Consider the following 26,595-nt stretch of genomic DNA (forward strand, 5'->3'; position numbering starts at 1 on the left):
GAATGCCCACTAAGGGGAGTTAGCGGAACACTACAATCAGTAACGTGAACTGCTACTAAGACGCCATCATTCGGATCACGGTCATGAATGGAGTTAATCACGAGCGTGATCGTGATTTTGTGATCACTGTGATAAATCACAGTTAGTGATTTTGCACGCCATCTCTACTCGTATACCTCGTCTGTGGGGATATCTCAAGTTCTATAGGACCGATTCAGAGTGCTCAAGGTCACGTGATGGACATGGTAGAGAAACTGATAGTGTGTGTATCGCGTAGTAAATTTAGTATGTAAGTGTTAGCACAGTGTGCTGCATAGGGATTTTGGTAGGTAGAAGTTAGTGGAAGATGCGTGCTCAACCAGGGCCACGAAACAAATGAGGGAATTCCGTAGCCGGATATAATGGGGCAAAGGTGGTATATCGGAGAGGCATTTTGTATTACGCATGTGGCACATTAAATATATTCATATTGTTATAATAAGCAGTGAGTTTTATTATACGCGTAAACACGTGGAAAAAGATACACGGAAATTGATAACGTGATATTCCTTCCAAACAGAAACTCAAATGCATCTTTTCATTTACGAAATTTTCTTTCGCAAGATTCCGCCATAGACACTATTCAAATCTTATTATTAAAAGCGAAGGAAATAAAAAAAATAGGTACTCAGCAATGTTACCAGACTGGGTACTCGGTGCATCGGGTATTCCTCATTCCACTTTCGTACACTATGCCAGATCACGTGTACGTGAGCTCGCAGAGCTTCGAAGAATCAAGAAAGACAAACTGACACTCGTCTTCTTTTTCGATTCTTTGAAACTGTCCGAAGTGAGTGTGAATGCACTTCAGAAGATAAATGTGAAACTTTCCTTCTCACTCTCGAAACAACTGAAAACGACCTCGTGTCAACGGCATATGATTTGATATCTCGGCTGCCCAGAATTTTTGCTTTCCGACCAATGTAGGTACATAAGAGTAAAATTCCATCACAGACGAGGTATACGGGTAGACCTTTCACCCAATGTATTTTTTTGGTCCATTTTTATGGGACTCTAGAGCCCCATTACCATTTCCGTGTCACTCGCAACATTACCAACAGGTTACACAAATGAACACAAGAGGAAGTGGGACAGAAAATGAAATTACATAAATTTTAGTATTTTTTAACTAAATGAAAGCTGTACGGTCCAGAATTGAGCATCAATCGATTAATTTCATTGGAGTATCAAATCGATTAAGATTATTTAAAGATTTCAAGATTATTAGAAAATACTTATTTATTTAAAAAATAACTCGGTATGGAAATCAGATTGAGTCATCAAAGTCCATAAGGTGAAAAGTCTATTCATATACCTCATGTGTGTTTCGCATAGCATCAAAAGAAAAATGGTAGCTTGGAATGTTTATTGTATTTCTTTTACAATCAAGATTCCTATCTAGGATAACCTCAACGAGAATTTTTTTTCTCGAAAATGGTTAGGAATTTGAGGGTATGTCTATTGACCAAAAATGATTGCAATTGATCCTAGCTATCGAAAATAATTTCTCTAGAGTAATTTGAAACTTTTTAATTTCGCCGAAAAATTTAGGCACCTGCCCCATGTCAATTTTCCTTAAAAATTCGTTTTTGATTTTTGGTCATTTTGTTCGATGCCCTACAGAAAAGTTGTCTAATACTTTTTTGTAAGTGCCTTTGAATCCTCTATTTTTTATTTTAAATTGTAATACATCATTTATTTAAAAAATAACCCGGCAGAAATATATTTGCGACTCGAAATCAATATTATGAGACCGCGCATCGGAGGCCCCAGGAACTCCTCATTCCACTTTCGCACACTATGCCCAATTGCGTGTACGTGAGCTCGTGGAGTTTCGGAAGAGTCGAGAACAGGCTGATACTCGCTTTCCTCCTCGCTCTTGCATCGCTGACGTCGCTTACATTTCTCGAAAGCAGGCCTGGCATCGCCAATCGCCACACGTTCGAATCGTCAGTAAACGTCAAAAGCCATCGCAACTGACAGACCTTACATTTCTCGAAAACAGACCTGGGCGCTTTTTGAAGATTCGTTGACTTTCCACACCAAGCGATCATGCGTTATTATCCATATACACATTATCCATGTTAGGAACTATAAAGTTGTATAGCTTTCGCCGTATACCTACTTTCTAATAATATGGGAAAATTTTGAAATATAACAAAATGTAAGAATACAGTAGAATTTTTGCAATGGAGAATTATTGAAGGAAAATGAATTGATTATATACACTCCCAGCCAAAAAGATAGCACATGTGTGCTATCTTTAATTTCTCAATAACACACGTACAATTTTGGGTTTGTAACGCATAATATAGTAAGCTTACGAGCTCAGAACATGCGGATCGCTGCAATGATGTCGCGGCATCACAGCATTTTGTTTACAAAACAGAAACAATGTTGTATACCAAGGACGAAATGATAGCACACTTATAAAATAATAAACATTTATTTAATTTATTATCAATTTATATAGTTATTCATTAATTGTTTAATAATCAGTACATCCTCCTTTATTTTCTATAATTTCAATCATTCTATTGTGTAACAACTTATATAATTTTTGAATATTTTCTTGATTTAAATTGCTCCATTTCGCGACAATAGCTTCTCTTAGTTCGTAGAATTCTCGTATTGTTTCCCATGTTTGTAAACTGTTTGACTGAGTTGACTACAACAATTTTCGATGATATTAATATCCGGTGAGCGCGCAGGCCATGATAAAACAGATATCTTTTCTTTTTCAAAATATGTTTTTACAAGTTTTGCAGTATGTACCGCTGCAGTATCATGTTGATATATGAATCCAGACCCAGATATGCGTAGGGCATGCTTTATAATTTGTTGCTTTATCAAATCCAAATAATATTTACTGTTCATTTTTCCACGAATAAATTTCATTTCCGTCTTACCGAAGTAACCGATTGCCGCCCACACCATTATTCCACCACCGCCCATTGTTCGCCGAATTTTTGACAATTTTTCTTTTCTTAGATCGTAGAAATAATAGTTTAAACTATCAGGTCCATCTAAATTAAATTTTTTCTCGTCGGAAAATATCACTTTTCGCCACTTCTTCTTCCAGTGTATTCGATCTTTGGCAAATTGTAAACGTTCTTGTTTGTGCCGTGGAGTTAATGCAGGTTTCTTTTTTATTTTTAGTCTTTTAATGTGCTTGCATGATTGTAATACACGACGAACACTTGAAACACTTGCATTCACGCCAGCCTCTTGCACGATTTGTTTTGTTGTACACTGGGTATTGGAAGCTATACGCAAAACAGTTCGTTTATCCCGTTGTGATAACGATGATGGTCTTCCACTACTCTTCTTTTTACCATAACTTTCCACGTCTTTAAGTAAATTATGGACTACCTTTCCACTTATACTAGTTATTTTCAAAATTTTAGATACTGATAAATTTTGCCTTTTCAGTTCAAAAATATGCTTTATTTTTGATATCGTTAATTTTTTTCCCCGTCCCATTCTTGAAAATTACTAGGCAATACTTTCGCGTCTTGAATACCTAAGAGATCGCGAAATACTGAGCAGTTTATAAACATGTAGACGGAATGTGCTATCATTTCGTTCCTAGAATACAACACTGTTTCTGTTTTGAAAAACAAAACAACGTGATGCCGCAACATTTTTGCAGTGATCCGCATCTTCTGAGCTCGTAAGCTTACTATATTATGCGTTACAAACCCAAAATTGTACGTGTGACAGTGAGAAATTAAAGATAGCACACATGTGCTATCTTTTTGGCTGGGAGTGTACATATAGTATGTATATACAGGGTGTTCGGCCACCCCTGGGAAAAATTTTAATGGAGGATTCTAGAGGCCAAAATAAGACGAAAATCAAGAATATCAATTTGTTGATGGAGGATTTGTTATAAAGTTATTAACGTTTAAAGTTCCGTCCGTATTGAATTTTTTTCTCGAAAATGCGCGAGATTTCGGGGTTATGTCTATTCACCAAAAATGATTGTAATTGACCCCCGCAACCGAAAATAATTTTTCCAAAATGATTTGAAATTTTTTTTCTCCGTCGTAAAATTTCACACCTCGAATTTTTTTCTAGAAAGTGGGTAGGATTTCGGAGGTATGCTTCTTCACCAAAAATTATTGTAGCTGACCCCCGTAACCGAAAATGATTTCTCCAGAACGATTTATTGGTTATTAAACGCAGTTAAGGGAATATTAATTAAGTGTCCGATATAATAAATGCCATAAAAAGAACAGTTCGTCAGAGATACAATATTTAACACATACAGTTGGATAAACAGTCGTTAGAAACAGTAACAAGAACAAATGAGGCTAATGCCTGTACGAGTACGAGTAGGCGCCGTAAAGACGCGTTCATAAAATGTCCGTACATCGTGTGATCACACCCAAATTCTCACACGATTAAAATTTTTTTTTTTGTCGAAAAATTTAGGCACCTACCCCCTGTCGATTTTTCTTAAAAATTTCGTTTCCATTTTTAGTAATTGTGTTTGACGCCCTACAGAAAAGTTGTCTAATACTTTTTTGTAGGTACCCATGAGCTCTACTTCAGAAAAGAAGTTTCATTGAAATATATTCACAATTGCAGGAGTGATGGCTGTTTGAAAATTGGACCATTTTTATGGGGTTTTTCTCATTTTGGGGGGTCAAGGATTAACTCTTTGAATATTTTTGCGATTTCTACATATTCTACACCAAAATACGCGTAGTTTGCTTTTCTAAACATTAAAATCGTCCAATCCGTTCAGAAGTTATGACGTTTTAAAGATTCGGATGAAAATTCGGGCAGACCTTTCTGGCCAGAAATTATATTTTCGGTAAGGAATTTTTTTCTCGAAACTGAGTAGGATTTCGGGGGTATATCTGTTGGCCAAAAATGCTTGCAATTGACCCCTGCAACTAAAAATAATTTTTCCAAGACGATTCGAAAGTCTTTTTTTCACCCGAAACTTTCAACACTTACTCGAATTTTTTTCTCGAAAGTGGGTAGGATTTCGGAAGTATGTGTATTCACCAGAAATGGTTGCAATTGACCCCTGCAACCGAAAATAATTTTTTCAGAACGATTTGAAATTTTTGAATTTAATTGTTAATAACTTTTTAACGAAGCCTCCATCAACAAATTGGTATTCTTGATTTTCGTCTTATTTTGGCCTCTAGAATCGCTCATGTAAATTTTTCCTAGAGGTGGCCAAACACCCTGTATATGTATATTGGACACATCCCTCGCAAACACGCCACAAACATTAATGAGAACAAAAATGCCAATCTGTCCTTCTTTTTAAAAACCCTGCAACTGATCTTTGGCTCGCAACTCGTCCTCTTTATTTAGCAATTATAATAAATGTTAGATGACCAACACGACCAGACAAACACCACTCCGTCACATCGCAAACATTACTCATCGTCCCTACCTCTACCTATTTCCAGCAATAGCATATAAACGCCTGCAATACCGAAAAACAGACCAGAAAGAGTTTAGTATTCAGTCGATCTAACATCTGTACGAGTTCTCTTCTTAAATAAAGTGTTGTCAATTTTATTGGAATCCAACATAAATGTAGACTCATTAAAAGTCGTAGAAATAACAAAGTTATAGCCATTTAAAGGAAAGATTACCCAGTGGTTAATAATCATATCAGAAATTTTAAATGCGTTTTTCTCGAAACCATATTTTCCAAACTAGTTGACATAATATCACAAATTCAAATTGATTAATGGATTTGAAATTTATAGAGACATGCTTGTAAATATAAATTAATTGAAAATAAAACAAGTTAATCTACATTCAAAGAAGAAAGGCTTGATGATGAATGGAGAAGACAGAAGATGATTTTTCAAGTGTTTGAAATAAATTTTACATAATACAATTAACTACAATTTATCCCTATCTTCTGCAATATAGAAAAGATTTTATGTTGTATATTTAATTTTTATTTTGATTTTAATTTCAAGGTTTAGCCTGTGAGTGACTATGTTGGGCAAATAAAACGCACGCTGTTGCTGGGGGTCGTGTCTTTTTATTTCATACGGAACCTCGCGGCTCTCTCCGTTATCCAACTAACGCTTTTCGCGTTTTCGATCGTATCATTCGCGTCTCTGGAAAACAAAAACCGATCCCCTATTTCGGGGGAACGTCCATGCGTCGCGTCCAACCATTGTTGCCGTAGCGAAATCGACTTTTTCGCCTTCGCCTTCGCCTTCGAAAAAGATTAAGTAAAAGTGTTTCCTTCATTGAAAGTAGAAAAATTTTCCAGTCTTTTACTTTCAGCAGGGGCGGTGCCAACTTCCATTCATTTTCATCTGATTGATTTTAATGAGTCAGCGTTTTTTAAATTGCTAAACAAAGAGGACAAATAGGACAGTATTCCCAAATTTTTTCAGATTTAAAAATTTAAAATTACATTTAAATTCATTCGATTGTTTAGACTCAATCGTATTAATAGTATAAATATATGAACGCACGTCCATAAGCATAGTAAAACAATATCTTTTTTTTAATAGTTAAATAAAACGTGTATTTCTGTAAAAAAAATTTTTGAAATTTTTTTTTCAATATGATATTTTGCTTATATGCGCCTACATACAGTTACCGAAAAAAGTATCCATACACCGCAATACATTCAGTTTAAACAATAATAACTCTGATTATAGGAGGCTACTTAGCTATGAAAGGCACATATGCAGTTGGGAAATTAATTCAGCTTTCAGATAGTATGAATTTGATTATGATTTAAATAAAAATACAACAGACAAATCTCAAATACCGAATGAAGTAAGAAAATCAGCGAGAAAAAAGTATTCATACGTGAAATCTATTGGCGAAATATATCAATAAAACTCAAAATCTTGGGAGAATCTCGTCTTTCTTTTATTTCTGTTTCTTTTGTTTCATAGCATTTCGTCAATTGTGAGCGTGGTTTTTTAAAGAATCATACTTTGTATCATAATGAATGCTAAAAATAAGGAAACTACAATAGAGGAAAGAAAAATTGTAATTGAATTATGGAAAAGTGGGAAATCACTTCGCGAGATTGGTGAAATAGTAAAAAGGAGTCATGCTAGTATACAATATATAGTTAATAAGTACAAAAGTACAGGATTAATTGAAAATATGCGTCGTTCCGGGAGACCGAGTAAGTTAACTGAAAGGGATGAAAGATTTATTACAAAGAAAATAAAAGAAAATCCATTTTAAAGTGCACCTAAAATCGCAGCAGAATTAGAAGCAAGAACTGGTAACAAAATTTGTCCAAAAATGATATCAAACAAACTTAAAGAATCAGGGTATTTCGCACGAGTAGCGAGGAAAACCCCTACGCCAATAAGGTGAATAGAGAAAAAAGACTTAATTTCGCAAAAATTTACATAAATAAATCGTTAGATTTTTGGAAGCAAGTTATTTTCTCAGACGAGAGCAAGTTTAATACTTGGGGTTCAGATGGACGAAAATTAGTGTACAGAAAAAAGGGAGAATCTTTAAGGCCCAAAAATATTAGACCTACAGTCAAACATAGTGGAAGTAGCCTTATGGTATGGGGCTGTATGGCCGTAAATGGCCGGAGAAACTTGCATCTCATTGATGGAATAGTAGATCAATATAAATATTTAGATATTTTAAAATCAAATTTGAAATACAGCGCACGGAAATTAGGTCTTTCTGATAATTACTATTTTCAGCAAGATAATGCTCCCATCCACAAGACTCGTTTAATTAGAGAATGGCTTTTATACAATACGCCTCACGTTCTGGAAACTCCTCCGCAATCACCGGACATAAATCCAATTGAGCATATATGGCAAGAATTGAAACATCGTTTGCAAAAATATAAAATTTCAAATAAAAATGATTTAACAAATGCTTTGCAAGAGGAATGGCAAAAAATGGAGAGAAATGTAACAAATAATTTAATTGAATCTATGCCCAGGCAATTACAAGCGATTATTGATAATAACGGATATCCTACAAAATATTAATTATTATAAATATGACTGATTCACATACAAATAAAATTCTGTATGAATACTTTTTTCTCGCTGATTTTTTTACTTCATTCGGCATTTGTCTGTTGTATTTTTATTTAAGTTACAATAAAATTCATACTATCTGAAAGCTGAGTTAATTCCCTAACTGCATGTGTGCCTTCCATAGTTAACTGACCTTTTATAATTAAAGTTTTTATTGTTTAAACTGAACGTGTTGCGGGTATGTCGGAAAGTAAAAAATGCCTGGGCAGGCGAGATTCGAAATCGCATGCCGGTGATGCGAAGTCGAATTTCAGCTGTGTTGAAAGCAAGAAGGGTAGACTCATATTCACCGTCTTTCTCGAATCTCCGAAGCTATACGAAGCGCCAGAACTCACATACAAGGTGGTTGTGCATTAGTTGTATAAGTTGTGTAAGTGGAGGAGCAGTTTCCTTTGGGCACGGGCATGCCATCTGATAATACACTGCACTGCTTTTTTCAATCCCTCCCATAGTCAACTTACATGTATTTATGCACACAATACAGCTGTCTGCCCATCAAACTAATAAAATCAGCTCCGAATTTTCAGGTCAGTATGGCAGTCAAATTGGACCACGAAAGTCCGTAAGCCTTACAATCCCTCCCATAGTCAACTCACATGTATTTATGCACACAATACAGCTGTCTGCCCATCAAACTAATAAAATCAGCTCCGAATTTTCAGGTCGGTATGGCAGTCAAATTGGGCCACGAAAGTCCGTAAGCCTTTGACTGCCATACCGACCTGAAAATTCGGAGCTGATTTTAACGGCCTCTTCTCATGAATGGCAGTCAGTTGAGAAACTATTCACTGAATTAGTATTGATGGTCAGACAGCTATAGTGTGTACGTTAATACATGTGAGTTGACTATAGAACGGATTAAAAAACGCAATTTCAAACGACCATAACACCTACAATAGTAAATATATTTCAATGAAACTTTTTTCTGAAGTAGAGTTCAAAGGCATCTACAAAAAAGTATTAGACAACTTTTCTGTAGGGCATCGAATAAAATGACTAAAAATCAAAAACCAATTTTTAAGGAAAATTGACATGGCGTAGGTGCTTAAATTTTTCGGCGAAATTGAAAAGTTTCAATTCACTCTAGAAAAATTATTTTCAATCGCAGGAGTTAATTACAATCATTTTTAGTCAATAGACATACCCTCAAAATCCTAACCATTTTCGAGAAAAAAAATTCTCGTCGAGGTTATCCTAGATAGGAATCTTGATTGTAAAAGAAATACAATAAACATTCCAAGCTACCGTTTTTCTTTTGATGCTATGCGAAACACACATGAGGTATATGAATAGACTTTTCACCTTATGGACTTTGATGACTCAATCTGATTGCCATACCGAGTTATTTTTTAAATAAATAAGGATTTTCTAATAATCTTGAAATCTTTAAATAATCTTAATCGATTTGATACTCCAATGAAATTAATCGATTGATGCTCAATTCTGGACTGTACAGCTTTCATTTCGTTAAAAAATACTAAAATTTCTGTAATTTCATTTTCTGTCTCACTTCCTCTTATGTTCAGTTGTGTAACCTGTTGGTAATGTTGCGAGTGACACGGAAATGGTAATGGGGCTCTAGAACCCCAAAAAAATGGACCAAAAAAATACATTGGGTGAAAGGTCTACTCGTATACCTCGTCTGTGATGGAATTTTACTCTTATGTACCTACATTGGTCGGAAAGCAAAAATATCTGGGCAGCCGAGATATCAAATCATATGTCGTTGACACGAGGTCGTTTTCAGTTGTTTCGAGAGTGAGAAGGAAAATTTCACATTTATCTTCTGAAGTGCATTCACACTCACTTCGGACAGTTTCAAAGAATCGAAAAAGAAGACGAGTGTCAGTTTGTCTTTCTTGATTCTTCGAAGCTCTGCGAGCTCACGTACACGTGATCTGGCATAGTGTACGAAAGTGGAATGAGGAATACCCGATGCACCGAGTACCCAGTCTGGTAACATTGCTGAGTACCTATTCCTATACAGGGTGTTCAGCCACCCCTGGGAAAAATTTTAATGGGAGATTCTAGAGGCCAAAATAGGACGAAAATCAGGAATATCAATTTCTTGACTGAGGCTTCGTTAAAAAGTTATTAACAATTAAATTAAAAAATTTCAAATTGTTCTAGAAAAATTATTTTCAATTGCGGGGGGCAATTACAATCATTTTTTGTGAATACACATACCTTCGAAATCCTACCCACTTTCGAGAAAAAAAATCGGTTAGGCGCTGAAATTTTTAGGCGGGAAAATAAAATTTCAAATCGTTTTGGAAAAATTATTTTCTATTGCGGGGGTCAATTACAATCATTTTTGGTCATTACACATACCCACGAAATCCCACACTCTTTCGAGAAAAAAATTCCTTAAGATAAGCATACCTCCGAAATCCTACCCACTTTCTAGAAAAAAATTCGAGAAGGTGTGAAATTTTACGACGGAGAAAAAAAATTTCAAATCATTTTGGAAAAATTATTTTCGGTTGCGGGGGTCAATTACAATCATTTTTGGTGAATAGACATAACCCCGAAATCTCGCGCATTTTCGAGAAAAAAATTCAATACGGACGGAACTTTAAACGTTAATAACTTTTTAACAAATCCTCCATCAACAAATTGGTATTCTTGATTTTCGTCTTATTTTGGCCTCTAGAATCCCCCATTAAAATTTTTCCCAGGGGTGGCCAAACACCCTGTATACGAGGTGTGTAAAATAAGTAATGAGACTGATTTCAAAAAATTTTTTTATTCGAATAGAATTACAATTCAATATTGTCTCCCTCAAAATAACTTCTTTGGGAAGCCACACAGCGCTGGAGACGATTCTTTCAATCCTCATAGCAATGCTGGAACTCGGATACTGGTATAGCCTTCAGCTAGTCGGTTACAACCGCATCAATGTTTTCGAGTGTCCCAAAATGGCGTCCCTTGAGGTGATTTTTCAATCTCGGGAAGAGGAAAAAATCACAAGGATTCAAGTCACGCGAATAAGGAGGCTGAGGTGCCACAGGAATGTTTTTACTGGCCAAAAACTCATTTACTGAAATTGCTGTGTAACAAGGCGCATTGTCGTGATGCAACACACCCAGTTGTGATGCAACACCTCACACGCATGATCCTTTTTCGAAGTTTTTCTAGAACCTCTCGGTAAAAGTGTTGATTAACCGTTTGGCCTTGAGGCACAAACTGTTTGTGGACGATTCCCTGGCTATCGAAAAAGCAAATCAGCATGACTTTTGACTCATTTTTAGAACGCACTAGAAAGAACTGTTTTACGAAAACAGTTGCTACGGACAACCAAATAGCTCTAGCGGGTACAAAGTATCGAAGGCGTATCACACGTTAACCTACCGTCTCTCCAAGTCCAGCAGCCCGAATGTTGACAGAACGAACGCTACGTAGCCTTATTACTTAATTTACACACCTCGTATACCTACACTCCTCGACCAACCATTAACTGTTTCGACATTTAAGGCAGAGCCAGCTAGGGTTACCTTACTGATAAGTTCACTGGTAGGCCCAGGACAAAACGCTCTCCTTTCCTTTCCTTTTCTTCTTTCCTTCTGTTATCTCGCTTACTTTTTCCTATAACGGCAAGCAGCCGCAAAATTTAGAATTATAGACCCTATCAAAGTACTAGGGATCATCTTTGATAACAAATTGTCATGGTTTCCCTAGTTGAAATACTTAAAAATAGAATGGTTTTTATAGACTAAACGTGATAAAAGTTTTATCAAATAGCAACTGGAGAGGAGGAAGTCAGGAGATTCATCTAACAATATACAGAGGTCTAACCTTAAAATAGACTATTTTTCCATAATATACAGAGTGTATTCTACAACGCGACGCATAATTTTTCAGCCATATACGATCATTTTAGAATGAAAAGAAAAAATTTTTTTGATTAAAATTTATTGGTATTGAATGTGTATGTTATTTCCATAGCGAAATCATGATCGTCTTAGTTATTTTTTTATCATTTTATAGGGGACATTCAGACTAATTCAAAGCGCATATTAGATAATATCTTCAAACTTTCACAGAATACTCTACATACTATATACAATTAAATAAGCAAGTGAAAAATAGCTCATGTTCAAGTTCACTCTTAAAAGCATCATTATAAATAACTTCCTCCGCTGGATATCTGTTCGGAGTGGTAGTCGCATTCTTTTTATAATAAAGTCATCGTCTTTAATTCCGTCAAAGTTCTCAAATCGGTCTTCGGTTTCTTTGATAGTGAACTTATCATTTCGCTTACGGAATTCAATATTCGAGCGGTTAAAATCACGACCTTTTTATTATACAATCGTTCATAATATCGTTATCTCGTACTACGCGAAACTAAACGCCTTTACACAATACATCATCCATTTTCGCATCAAAACGGATTTCCCATACGCTTATCATTTTATTATTCTCTGAACTGTTCAATCCCATCTTCAGTAATCTTCTAAATATCGTATCTCGTTGCAATTTTGATTTTATTAATCATTTCGAGATGTATGTATCCACGTGAGGAATGGCTGTTACATATTTAGTCGTTGATTGTTGCCCCTTTGAGATATTTCGTATTTTTAATCATATTCGGCCAGACAAACTTGACCTCGCGTTTTAATGGACACGCTGTTGCGATATGCCCTTCACTTTTACAATTATAGCATGTACGCGTATCTTTTTGTGAACAGTCCTTCGAGATATCACATTCGCGTTTTAAACGATACCATGTAAATTTCCTCAACTTTGCTTTTTCTAATTTCTTCGTCGTGTTGTTTCAGAGGATAAACGATGAAACCGTTTTTACGAAAAAATAACCTCAAACTTCAACGTTTCGAAGGTGTTGGATTAACTTTGTTTTCATTAGAAATCGTAGATCTCGATAAAAGGAATGTATAAGTCTTATATGTTCTTGATATAGGATCGATGATATACCCAAAATATCGAATTTTCCACCGCGAGTCGTTTTTTCAACTATGCTAGGGAGTAAGTCTCACAAGGGGAAGTCATGACTTGACACCTGGGATTTGAACGAAATTTGGCAGAATTGTAGAGGTTGGTGTCCAAACGCAATCTGTAAAATACCAGACGTTTATGGCCAGCCATTTGTTTAAAAAATGGCTTTAAAGTGTACAATTTCGGAGTCGTTGGATCGACGTTTTTTTTTTTTAAGTTGTAGGTTTCAACGAGGGGAACACAAAAGTCCAATACATTTTTGCCGTACCATCAATAGTTTAAACAAAAATTTGAGTTTTTGTAACGGAATAAATTGCACATCTACTATATAGTTTAAGCGTGCTTTTAGCAGCCATGTTAGTTGTGGTGTTAGCAGCGAGAAATTCGGCCCGGAAAACTGGGGTTCGGTCCCCCGGAATTTGGAGCATTTTGTTTTTTTCTTTTTTTCGCTCATTTTTGAATTTTTATTTATTTTTAATTTTAATTTTTATTATTATGAAAAAAGTTGGCTGTTACAAATAAATAAAATACTGTTATGGTTATAAATGTTTATTTTCACACATATTTACATCTCACGTATAAATAAATACAAAAATTAAACAATTATTTCATACGAGTTTCACAACGCATTGTATGATTTTTATCATAAAAACAAGAAAAACAAAATGGTTTCATATATCAAGTGTACGTCATGAATACTTGTCAGTAACTGCGGCCGTTAAGGCATGATTCAACCTCCCCGATTGTACAATCTAGAAAGTCTCAGGTTCAAATCTTAGCAATCCATTTTTTGGTCTCTTTTTTCAATATCGAATTTCTTCGCATAAAATTAAATATTACATGTTCATTAAAATATTCCAATACGATAAAAATCAAATTCTGAACTTGAGAAAACGCCATTTCTATACTATACAATACCTACATTCGTATATATTCGTATATTTAACTAATTACACCAAATTTTCTTACGAATAATTTTTGTATATAGTGGATAATTTCCAAGTAATTTGCATTTATAGATTAAAATTGGACATCATGTATACATACGTATATTGCAATAAATAGTCGAAATTAATGTTAAAATGAACGTACTTGAACTTTGTTCAACTGTCGACACTTTTTATCAGTGTGTCATTAATGAACAGCAAAGAGATTATTGTAGGTTTTTTTAAAAGATAATGTTTAAGTTAATAAAAAAAAAAGGACTCTGCACTTCTTGTTGCCACGACGTATCAGAAAGATAACCTATTATGGGAATAACGGACGCAACATGGATTTTTCCTTGTTTGTCATTAGGAAATGACATGTTGACAGACAAGTAAAAAAAAATTTATGAAATCTACCATATATTAGTAAGAGATCCATTGTCGATTGTCATTACTGTTCAGTTGTATTGTTACTCAGTAGACGCGTGAATTCGTCAAAATGATAAAGGTTTAGGGTTACATGAGAACTCGAGAATTTCAGATCATGACCCCGAGACTCGATTCAGTGAATAGTATAGAATTTAGGAATAAAGCTAGTATCATTCATGAAAAACCAGTTACTTTTTGTCATACATTTATTATGAATTTATGAATCTCCAAACTTTTTACAATGCTTCATGCATTTGTTATGAACTTCAAAAATGTACGAACTTCTAAAGTTGTACTAGTTTTCAATATTTTATTATAAATTTATGCGTGTTTAATTACTAAGTGACTTATTGATATATTTTTGAGCAATGAATTTAATTTCTTCCAATATAGGGATAGCATGAAGTAGGATGTTATTCATCATAAAGACATAAAACACAAGAATTCTAGGCAACATATAACATTAAAGTAATTAATATAAATGAATAATAATTAAATCTAAATTTAACTCATTCAATAACAAAAAGTCATAATTAAATAATATATACGTAAAATTAAATTATTAGAATTGCTTAAAAAAAAAACTAAATTATAATCCAAACAAAAAAGTATTAAGTTTTGAGAGCTGTCGAATGATTAAAAATAAACACTGTAGCGTTTATACATAAGATCTCTGCATTTGTAAACAATAATACTGGTAAGGAAATCGATGCAATCTGTAAACGATGTCCCTTCATTTGTATTCTATAAATAATAAATGAAAAATTGTATTGTATATTTTTAAGTTAGAATTTTAATTATTATACTATATAAATCAAATGTCTTTTAGATCAAAACAATATAGCTCTGCTTTCAATAAATTATATTCAGTAATAATTTTACCTCCCTCCTCCAATTGGTTCCGCATACTTTAGTATTTTTTTTCTCTTCATTTTTGTTTCAAGATATTCTTTATATCATCTCATAAAATTCGAATATTATATTAATTCCCATTCTGCATATTTTGGAATGGTTTGAAACCGGAATTATTGTTAAAGGATATGGAATGAAATAGAAACGTTAAGGTTCCTGGAAAACTTATAAATAAAATTATTAATATTTTTCACTATTCTTTAGAAAAGTTTGATTTTTAATTTTAAAAAACACCAATATAATTTTAAATAATATATGAAATGCTCGGTAATGTAACAATACAAATTTGGTAAAATACTATATCTTTTGAGTGAAAATAGTTTGGTCCAGTATTTGTTATCAATGTTCACCTCGACATTCTCGCGGGCCTAAGTTTAAGATCGCCGAGAAGCAAAGAGGGAAAACTGTTTCTGGTGCTGATGTAACGTTGATTCTTTTTAATTTTTGACAAATGTATTTATAAATATCGGTTGCGAGATGGGGGGGGATATGAATACATTCTCGATAATGCTTACTAGTTGAATTGCGTCGATGCAATACTAAATACCAATAAATACGTCTTACCAATATCAATAACAGCTTTTCGATAAATTTTTGATAATGCAACAGGATGTTCGGGTGTCGATACATGAAAATATTAACGATCGTGTCGATGGATTGATGCAATCATAGAAGTCTACTATCTGATTTTTACTTGGGCAAAACATGTAGATTACAATAGTTGTCGATGGTTTTCATCTTATGAAAGAAAAAATGTCCATGAACATATCTAAATCCCTAAGCAGCTAGTGTTAACAAATGCTATCATATTCGGACATGAAGGTTGGAGGGGTCAATAAAGCTATTTAGATTACTGTATCTGGAATGTCGTTCACATTCACGATTCTTGCAAGGGTATAAATAATACATCACATATTGCAATTTTTACATTCGCGATGTCAAGTTCGAATAAGATGAGCCTTCTTTGAAACGCTGTTGTGCTGGTATATCCGAATCTGTGTATAAATCAGAAACTATTGTAATTAAAATTAAAATCAGTTTCCGGCAGGGGTACAGATCGCCTCAAGAGCAGATACCGTGTAGAGTGCAATAAAGTGTTATTAAGTTATAAGCCGATAATGTATAAGCCGCTGGTTACTGTAAAGGAAGGTAAAATACGAGGTGTTGTCGTTAAAAGTGTTTTAGGCCCTTCTTACATCGCTTTTCATGAGATACCTTACGCGGCATCTCCCACTGGAAAACTCAGATTCAAGGTAACAGGCATACTAAATCTACTAGACTTATTAACACTAAACTTATGAACATTAAGAGGATTTTTCTACTCTAGAACCTTAGAAAAATCAATTTTTTTTATTCTTTTCTTTCGAAACCATCTTTTTCGAAATTAGGTACACGAGTAAACCTTTCACCCAATGTATTTTTTCGGCCCCTTTTTATGGGGCTCTAGAGCCCCATTACCATTTTCGTGTCACTCGCAACATTTCCAACAGGTTACACAAATGAACACAAGAGGAAGTGAGACAGAAAATGAACTTACAGAGCCATTCCTGGCCACACATTATATTTTCGGTAGAGAATTTTTTTCGCGAAAGTACGTAGGATTTCGGAGGTATGTGCATTCACTAAAAATGATTGCAATTGATCCCTGCAATTGAAAATAATTTTTTCAGAGTAATTTGAAACTTTTTAATTTCGCTGAAAAATTTAGGCACCTACCCCATGTCAATTTTCCTTAAAAATTCGTTTTTGATTTTTAGTCATTTTGTTTTACGTCCTACAGAAAAGTTGTCTAATACTTTTTTGTAGGTACCCATGAGCTCTACTTCAAAAAAAAGTTTCATTGAAATATATTTACTATTGTACGAGTTATGGCTGTTTGAAAATTGGACCATTTTCATGGGGTTTTTCTCACTTTACGAGGTCAAGGAATAACTTTTTTAATATTGTTAGAATTTCTACATATTCTTCACGAAAATATGCGTTACTTGCATTTTCAAACATTAAAATCCTGCAATTCGTTCAGAAGTTATAACGTTTTAAAGATACACAAGAAATTTTCAAGTGACATTTCTGACTCGAAATTATATTTTCGGTAAGGAATTTTTTTCTCAAATGTGGGTAGGATTTTGGGGGTATGTCTATTGACCAGAAATGATTGTAATTGACTCCTGCGATTGAAAATAATTTTTCTAGAGTGAATTGAAACTTTTCAATTTCGCCGAAAAATTTAAGCACCTACCCCCATGTCAATTTTCCTTAAAAATTCGTTTTTGATTTTTAGTCATTTTGTTTGACGCCCTACAAAAAAGTTGTTTAATACTTTTTTGTAGATACCCATGAGCTCTACTTCAGAAAAAAGTTTCATTGAAATGTATTCACTATTGTAGGTCGTTTAAAAATTGCGTTTTTTAATCCGTCCCATAGTCAACTCACATGTATTTATACACACGCTACAGCTGCTGCCTATCAATACTAATTCAGTGAATAGTTTCTCAACTGAGCGCCATCCATGAGAAGGGACCGCTAAAATTACCTCCGAATTTTCAGGTCGGTATCGCAGTCAGATTGGGCCGCGAAAGTCCATAAGGTGAAAGGTCTACTCGTATACCTCGTCTGTGGTGATATCTCAAGTTCTATAGGACCGATTCAAAGTGCTCAAGGTCACGTGATGGACATGCGTTAGAGAAACTCAAATGCATCTTTTCATTTACGAAATTTTCTTTCGCAAGATTCTGCCATAGAAACTATTCAAATCTTATTATTAAAAGCGAAGGAAATATTTAGCTGGTCTGCTTCAGCTTGGATACCCCGTACATTCATATCTTTACGTTAATTAAATTCAACGAAAATTGCTAAAAAATAATAATTACGAGTTCTATAACTTAATTATCAATGTATGCAGATTACTTTATAGTCACGATTCGCAAGGTGTTCTCTTTTGAGTCGTGTCATTTTCGCGGCAAGGATTTGATACGTTTATTTTTCATATTACCGATCAAATGTTAAAAAAGAAGCGACAGTATACACACTCTGATTGTCGGATTGTGGAATTCGATTTTAGCTAATGATAAATATGAATCTAAACAAGAACGTCAATATATTGCTGACTACCTGGCAAAACGCAAAGAACGTACTATCCAGTGATGACTTGTTAGCTAGGCACCTACAAACTAAACGGGGCAAGGGCAAGGAGAGGAGGTCTTCGCGCCGTCTTATTCCCACTGGAGAGGCTCTACAGGAGGTAGTAGGGTCTCCATAATCACGAGAGATACATTTTTGTTCTATTCATGGCTAGTATTTTGAGCGTACGATTACACCAATGCCTCTCAGTCTTGTCCTGTCCCACTCTGTCCTTATACGATTCGTTCGCGTCCTTTGTCACGCGATGGAGTTGTAGTTGTGAGCGGCCAATCAGCGTGCCTAGCCAACAAATCATCTCTGTATAGTGTTATCCAGTGAGAACTTATTGGCTAGGCACCTACAAACTAAACGGGGCAAGGGCAAGGAGAGAAGGTCTTCGCGCCGTCTTATTCCCACTGGAGAGGCTCTACAGGAGGTAGTAGGGTCTCCATAACCACGAGAAATACATTTTTGTTCTATTCATGGCTAGTATTTTGAGCGTACGGTTACGCCAATGCCTCTCAGTCTTGTCCTATCCCACTCTGTCCTTATACGTTTCGTTCGCATCCTTTGTCACGCGATGGAGTTGTAGTTGTGAGCGGCCAATCAGCGTGCCTAGCCAACAAATCATCTCTGTATAGTGTTATCCAGTGAGAACTTATTGGCTAGGCACCTACAAACTAAACGGGGCAAGGGCAAGGAGAGGAGGTCTTCGCGCCGTCTTGTTCCCACTGGAGAGGCTCTACTGGAGGTAGTAGGGTCTCCATAATCACGAGAGATACATTTTTGTTCTATTCATGGCTAGTATTTTGAGCGTACGGTTACACCAATGCCTCTCAGACTTGTCCTATCCTACTTTGTCCTTATACGTTTCGTTCGCGTCCTTTGTCACGCGATGGAATTGTAGTTCTGAGCGGCTCAGTCAATAATGATGCATGTGAGGACAGGCGTCGCTATTACGCTATGGCCAATCAACGTGCCTAGCCAACAAGTCATCTCTGTATAGTAGTCCCTTTTCGATCAATATGACCTCCTCGGTTCCGAGTAACGTAGTAACGTTTAAGGTTAGAGCATCGACTTTTTAAACGACTTTCGTATTAAGCCCCTATAAGACAATATGATTTTGGCGTATCGTTTCAAAGAAAAATTCAACCGAAAATGTACATTTTCGTAAAATAGGATCCACTACCACCTGTACCATGGACGGGTATAAAAAACGCCACCGCATGCACCGGGAAGATTTGTACACAAGCAGTAGATTATCCACCTTACAATATTATCGGAGAAGAGGATTGTCTTTATCTCAATGTTTATACGAATTCTCTTAGTCAATCAAAGCCAGTCATGTTTTGGATTCATGGCGGTGGATTCGTAGCAGGAACTGCAAGTTACAGACTGACAAGGCCTGACTACTTACTTGAGAAAGACGTCGTCATAGTCGCAGTTAATTATAGACTGGGAGCATTCGGTTAGTTGAACCATTGCTTTGAACTTAATAACTAAATTTTATTTCATTTATCGAGCGACATTAACACCGAATCGTAACACTTGAAATTTTAAAGGTTTCTTGAATTTGGGGCATCGAGCCGCGCCAGGAAACCAGGGCCTAAAAGACCTAATTGTAGCTTTGCAATGGGTCAAACAGAATATTGCCAAATTTGGAGGCGATCCTAACAATGTCACGATTTTCGGCCAGAGCGCTGGAGGTGTATTAGCTCATGCTTTAACTGTATCGCCAAAAGCAAAAGGTACATTTATCATTTTTATCAGCCACTTTGACTCCGGATCCATTTTGAACCGAATTTGAATTTCATTAATTCATATTTCTGTGCAAGGTTTTCGAATTTCTGCATCATTGTGTTTGTAAATTCCTTACTTTTATGATTTCGTGTATTACTATGGTTATTCGGTAAAAACTAAAATAAACTGTTCAACGTTAATGAAAAATAATGCTCTGCCCATAAAAAAAAAGAAATACACAACAGTCAGGCTATTTACTATATTTAATTTGTACGCGATTGTAAGCATGTACTGCATCGAACAAGTTTACTACATACAGGGTGTTCGGCCACTCCTAGGAAAAATTTTAACGGGAGATTCTAGGAACCAAAATAAGACGAAAATCAAGAATACCAATTTCTTGATTGAGGCTTCGTTAAAAAGTTATTAACGTTTAAAGTTGCGTCTGTAGAACGGCAATCTGAGAACAGTGATAGTGGTTCTCATTCTGCATCAGAAACTCTACTTACTGACTTATCGACAGCCTTACAGTTTTCTGAGCGAGAACCACTATAGCAGCTGTTCGCAGATTGCCGTTCTACAGACGGAACTTTAAACGTTAATAACTTTTTAACGAAGCCTCAATCAAGAAATTGGTATTCTTGATTTTCGTCTTATTTTGGTCTCTAGAACCCCTCATTAATATTTTTGTGGACTGGCAGTTTTTCAACCAAATAGCGAATATGTTAATAATCCGATGAACGAAATTTTCTTCTCTTTCGTCAGGACTCTTTCACAAAACGATCTTACAAAGTGGATTCTTGACGTGTCCCTGGGGTTTCGACCAAAGTCGTCCAGAGCGCGGTTTCAAGCTTGCGTCGCTTCTTGGAATAAAGTCAACGGACCCCGAGGAAGTTGTCGAAATGCTGCGAAGGCTGTCCGATAAGGAAATCACCAAAGCTAGTTCTTCCATTCTCACTGAACAGGCAAAATGTTTTCTCATTACTGCGTCCCACGATAATCGTACAACTCATTCTAACATATAAACACAAGTTTCTTTTATCGTTTTGCAGGAAATGAATATCTTTAACATGCCGTTTGGCGTGAATTACGACGAAATAGCCGAAAATCCCGTATTACCATTACCGATCGAACAATTATGGTCGAACGATATTAATATTCCCATTATGAGCGGACTTGTGTCGTACGAAGGCATTATGTTTTTCTATGGTGATTTTTCTCCAAAAGAATATTTCAACGGCTGAAAGAGTTGGTCGTATTCATTTTATTTGATCTTTCTTTCAGAGCAAGGAATAAACGCGATCAAAACTTATAATTATTATCTGCCCGAGTACGTAAAAATCTTAGGGGATTTGAAAAAGTTAGGACCAACGGAGATCGAAGAATTATTCCAGTGCATCAAGGATCGATATTTCAATGGGAAGCCAATTACCACGGACAAACTACTCAGATTTATGCACTTCATAACAGATATTTATTTCGGAATTCCGTTGAAATTGTACCTCGAGGATCGCGTAAAGAGATCGTCCATGCCCAATTACGTCTATAGGTTTTCGTATTTCGGGAAAGAAAGAACGTTTACGGATCTTCGGATAAAACGTCATATCAAAGGTAATTGTACAGTAAGGAGCAAAACTGAACACACATACGAAATTTTAACAAAAATAATTTTTTCTTCAATATTTGCGTACTAGAATACAAAAAAGACAAAATACTTAGTATTATCTACAATCTTCTGGCTCTTCAAAACAAATTAAAATTTGTGATACCATCATTATTCCGTTTTATACAATTTTTTTTCGTGTAGTCAGTTTTGCACAAACCAGTTATCGTTGTTGAGGGAGTACTATATTTATTTTCCAACTTCATTTTTAAGTATGCCCGGACATTTTCAATCGGGTTTATGTCTGGGCCTTGAGCAGGCCATTCCATGGTTTTAAATAGTTGAATTCACAGCAAATTTTTCATACTAATCGCACAATGCCTAGGAGCGTTATTATGTTGGAAAACAACATCACACTCTAGTACTGGCATATTTTCAATTGTTTCTAGTAAATTTTTTTCTAAAATATCCTTATACATATACTGGCTCACTGTACCTTCTATTCAATGTGCTGAACCTACCATCCATCCGATAAAATTCGATTAATTTTTGATTCGTTGGAAATAATTACTTTTTTTCCATTGCTCCATATTCCAACTTAAATGTTTTTTTGAAAAAATTAGTCAGGCCTTGACATTTTTTTTTGTTAAGGCAGATGTTTTTTCTTCTCAATTGCTGTAAAATTGGCTTCTTTTAATGCTTTTCAAGCTGTCCACTTATTAGTTTCCTTTCCAATATCGCTTTCTAATAGCTTTACAGTCATTGATGCTGTTGTTGCAATTTCTGAAGTAACGTATCTTGTCAATCTTCTCTTGTCCTGACGAGATAGTAATTTTGAATGGCCTCCAAAATATGCAGGGACTTCATTACATTTTCTCTGTATTTTATGTACAACTCCTTGACTAACAGCAAATTTTCTAATAATTACTTGCATTGATAAACTCAATCTTAATTGGAAAATGATATTGTTCTTTGTATCTTTAGATAATGGTTCCATAACATCATATTGATGCGATTCTATTGCACCAGAGTATTGCGAAAAGTGATATTAAGTATGTTTAAACGTATTGAAGTAATTATCCAGGTTAAAGGTTTATGGATGAAATATTGAGTGTACCAAAATCTGAAATGTTTATTCAAAATTAGTTGAGGTGCAAAACCGACTACATGCACAAAAATTGTATGAAGCAAAATAATAATGATATCACAAATATTAAATTTGTTTTGAAAAGTCAAAAAATTGTAGATAATACTAAGTATTTTGTTTCTTTTGTATTCTACATGCAAATATTGAGTACAAAATTATTTTTGTTAAAATGTCGTATATATATTCAGTTTTGCTCCTCACTGTATATTATTTTGAATACTAAAGCAAAATGATGGCCACGACTTAACTCATTTGCATCGTACAAAATTCAGTAATTGATTCTTCACCACACTACAATGCGTATCATAAATATACTAACCCCTTAAAATATAAGGAATTTGATCTTTTGGAACTAAATTAAGCTATAATAGTAGTTTCTATTCCTAGATAGTATTATAAAAATAAATATTCAAAAGCAGTTCCATTAGTTTATTGTAATTAATAACTTAAATTATGAAAATACTGTTTAATCTGTGTTTCATAAATATGTCAACTGTAAACAAAACTCATTTTATTTTAAATCTTATATACGAAAACAAAAATTTAATAATTTATTACGTTTCCACCATTACGAATTATATCGAAAATTCGATTTTGCATGCTTGCAATAAGGTTTTTTTTATAATATTTTTATCTGTATTATTCCAGGCTTCAATAATCGCAAATTTTAATTCTTGCACATTCGCAAATTTTTGATTATTACAAAAAATTCGCCTAAAATTCCCCACAATTGTTCAATAGGGTTAACATCAGGGGAACGTGCAGAACAGTTTAAAAAAGGTATATTATTTTCTGCAAATCAGTTTAACGTATGGGTTGATCTATGAATTGCTGCATTGTCTTGCATAAAAATTAAATTTTGATCATCGTTTTCTGCCTAAAAGGGGTTTAAATAATTTTCTAACATATTTGTATAATCCATGCTTTGCAATTTAGTTGAAATAAAACCTATGAAATTTTTGCCATGGATTGAGAAGTACGCCAAAATCATCACTGACCCACCGCCAAAATTGCGTTTAGAGAAGTATTTTACTTCCTTTCGTATACAGAGTGTTCGACCAATCCTGGGAAAGATTTTAATGGGAGATTCTAGGAGCCAAAATAAGACGAAAATCAAAAATACCAATTTCTTGGTTGAGGCTTCGTTAAAAAGTTATTAACGTTTAAAGTTCCGTCTGTAGAATGACAATCTACGAACAGCTGCGTACGCGCGATAGTGACTCTCACTCAGAAAACTGTAAGGCTGTCGATAAGTCAGTAAGTAGAGTTTCTCATGGTGAATGAGAACCACTATCATGCGCACGCAGCTGTTCGCAGATTGCTGTTCTACAGGCGGAACTTTAAATGTTAATAACTATTTAACGATGCCTCAATCAAGAAATTGGTATTCTTGATTTTCGTCTTATTTTAGCTCCTAGAATCTCTCATTAAAATTTTTTCCAGGTAGTCGAACACCCTGTATAGGTGTATTCTCTGCTTTCAATACGAAAAGTTTCAATCATGGCTTCTTCTCTATTAAACAGTTGTTTGCTACGAGGCATTCTCCTTTCCAATCATTATAACACATATATTACAATTTTTGTTAATCTAAATAATACACTAGACTCTTAAAGACGCCAAATAAAACATATAACAGGCAAATCAAAAAAAAAACATAATCCAATTGCTGGAAACATAATAAAAATGTTATAAGTTGGTATATTAATGAAACCCTTGAAATTTAGTATTTTAGGTTTTTACATAACCATCTCTATTATATACATTAAAGTACTATAATTCTTTTGTTTTATTTACTTAAATAGTATTATATATTATTCTAAAGTACCGCATCATCATAATCTTTTCTGAATATTTCAAAATATTTAATATAGACAGGTTGGTATATTTATGATACGCATTGTATTTACAATGTGAATGAAATACATGTACCAAAATGATGCAAATGAGTTAAAGGGGAGCTAAAAGCTACGTTTTTCCCATTACTTCACGAAAAAGTTATTTTAGATTTGCTGACGTTTCTTCAATATGTTAAATCATTTTTTAAATCTTGATTTCAAAATATTTACATATTCCATTTTGTTACAATGTTCGGTCATTTAGATAGTCGAAGTTCTGATAATCAATATTCTACTGTAGTTAAAATTTATCAACGTCAGATAAGTTCCGATATGGAATCACTACAAAATCGATATTAGTAGAAAATTAGAACCGAAACCGGAACTGATATCATAACAGTTTTGCAACCTTACTCGAAAGCTTTGATTTGGCCTCGCGAGGCGAATACGATACGCATTTAGAAATTAAAACATAAATAACATTACAAAAAAAACGTTTAGGAGCATCTCACATGGACGAATTGGCATATTTGTTTTACTCGCCTCTTTGCAAAGCCGAAGACCCTAAACCGCCCGAGAATGGCACAACAGACAGAATTGTAATGGAACGTCTAACCACGTTGTGGACCAATTTCGCTAAAACAGGGTAAGTTCCATTTCCTACGCTCTACCTTTAACATAAAACATACAAATTCTATTAACATTAACATTCAAATTAAAATTAATATTACTACCTTATAACTTATAGTTAATTACATATACTCAAAATAATCTCTACAAAGCTACCTATTGCTAAACCAACCATAGAAAACAATTCTGTCTTTATTCTATATTGCCTCTCTCTTTGGTATTAATTGTTCTCTTCCATTGCACTTTTACCTTGCCTTTTTTTCCAACTTGATTATCCACTCCTCTCCTAATAATATTCTTTTAATACGGTCTTCCAATCTCCTTGATTCCTCCTTGAGCTTACTTCACCTCTTTGATCTCATTTTCCAATTTGTACCTGTTCAATTGAATATTTTTACTACAATACGCTATAATTTATTCACTGTTTGTAATACAGAAATCCAACCCCATCCGACGATAACGTTATCAAGACTAGTTGGAAATCCACGACGAAGGATGAGTTCCATTTCTTAGGAATCGATGAAGAGCTTGAGTTATTAACCAAGAAATCGGATCTATCAGTAAATTTAGTAAACAATCTCGACCATTTCACAGTGAAAACAGATTTCAGAGACAAGTAATTACGCGAAACGCTCGTAAGACTATGTGTTAACGGTGACAAAACTACGGCTCTTTTAGACCCTTACTGCGGCTCCAGTATACTTACACAAATTTGTTGAATCGTTCACAATTAACAAATCGACACATAACGCAATTAATACAGTGGGCAATTACTTAATACGAATTGAATTTTAAACAATTAGCGTCACGATTACAAATTTACAAACCTTCTACCAACACAATTAACGAAAGAAAAAATATTGATATGTATTTACATAAGAAAAAAAAATTAATTTATGATAAACTTATTTTCTTAAAAAGATATTTTTTTCAGATGATCTTTTTTACATACCTACCCAAAACTAGTTCTTTACAGTGGCATTCTTATTTGGTGACATTTTAGGCGATTTTTGGAATAAATAATTACTATTTGTTTAACTAAAGAGATTTGAAAATATTTCTCATGTGTTTAGCCATCTTTCGTATACAAAATATTTGGATAAACTGAATCATGTTTACACTAAAGAGAAGCCTGTGTCCTCCTGCGATCTTCCAAGTCGGTAAATTCTTTCGACAATCGCGCAGTTCACAAGCACCATTTGACCTAAAGCCAAACCAGCACTGATTA

At 34.6% G+C, this 26,595-nt stretch overlaps 1 protein-coding gene and 1 long non-coding RNA gene across 5 annotated transcripts; one reads left to right on the forward strand and one right to left on the reverse strand.

Moving 5' to 3' along the window:
- The first annotated feature begins 167 nt into the window (after positions 1-167).
- On the forward strand, positions 168-26,291 carry LOC143344139 (esterase FE4-like). 3 transcript variants are annotated; one of them, XM_076769879.1, is made up of 8 exons: positions 168-228; positions 19,592-19,880; positions 19,975-20,160; positions 20,918-21,117; positions 21,205-21,361; positions 21,437-21,763; positions 25,239-25,383; positions 25,804-26,291. In XM_076769879.1, exons 2-8 carry the CDS (start codon positions 19,757-19,759, stop codon positions 25,985-25,987), a joined length of 1,323 nt encoding a protein of 440 aa, XP_076625994.1. In that variant the 5' UTR covers positions 168-228; positions 19,592-19,756; the 3' UTR covers positions 25,988-26,291. The 3 variants fall into 3 exon arrangements, with proteins under 3 accessions (XP_076625994.1, XP_076625992.1, XP_076625993.1); XM_076769877.1 differs by lacking the exon at positions 168-228 and adding an exon at positions 15,982-16,545; XM_076769878.1 differs by lacking the exon at positions 168-228 and adding an exon at positions 19,107-19,476.
- Positions 20,979-25,818, reverse strand: LOC143344149 (uncharacterized). Of its 2 annotated transcripts, XR_013080067.1 has the most exons (4): positions 25,617-25,818; positions 25,281-25,408; positions 22,252-22,878; positions 20,979-21,109 (listed from the first exon to the last, which is right to left on the reverse strand). It is a non-coding gene; the product is annotated as an uncharacterized LOC143344149 (long non-coding RNA). The 2 variants fall into 2 exon arrangements; XR_013080068.1 differs by lacking the exon at positions 22,252-22,878 and having other exon boundaries at positions 20,991-21,109.
- Positions 26,292-26,595: the final 304 nt, after the last annotated feature.

This window comes from Colletes latitarsis, chromosome 7 (genome assembly GCF_051014445.1).
Source record: "Colletes latitarsis isolate SP2378_abdomen chromosome 7, iyColLati1, whole genome shotgun sequence".
In the NCBI taxonomy this organism is placed as follows: Eukaryota; Metazoa; Arthropoda; class Insecta; order Hymenoptera; family Colletidae; genus Colletes; species Colletes latitarsis.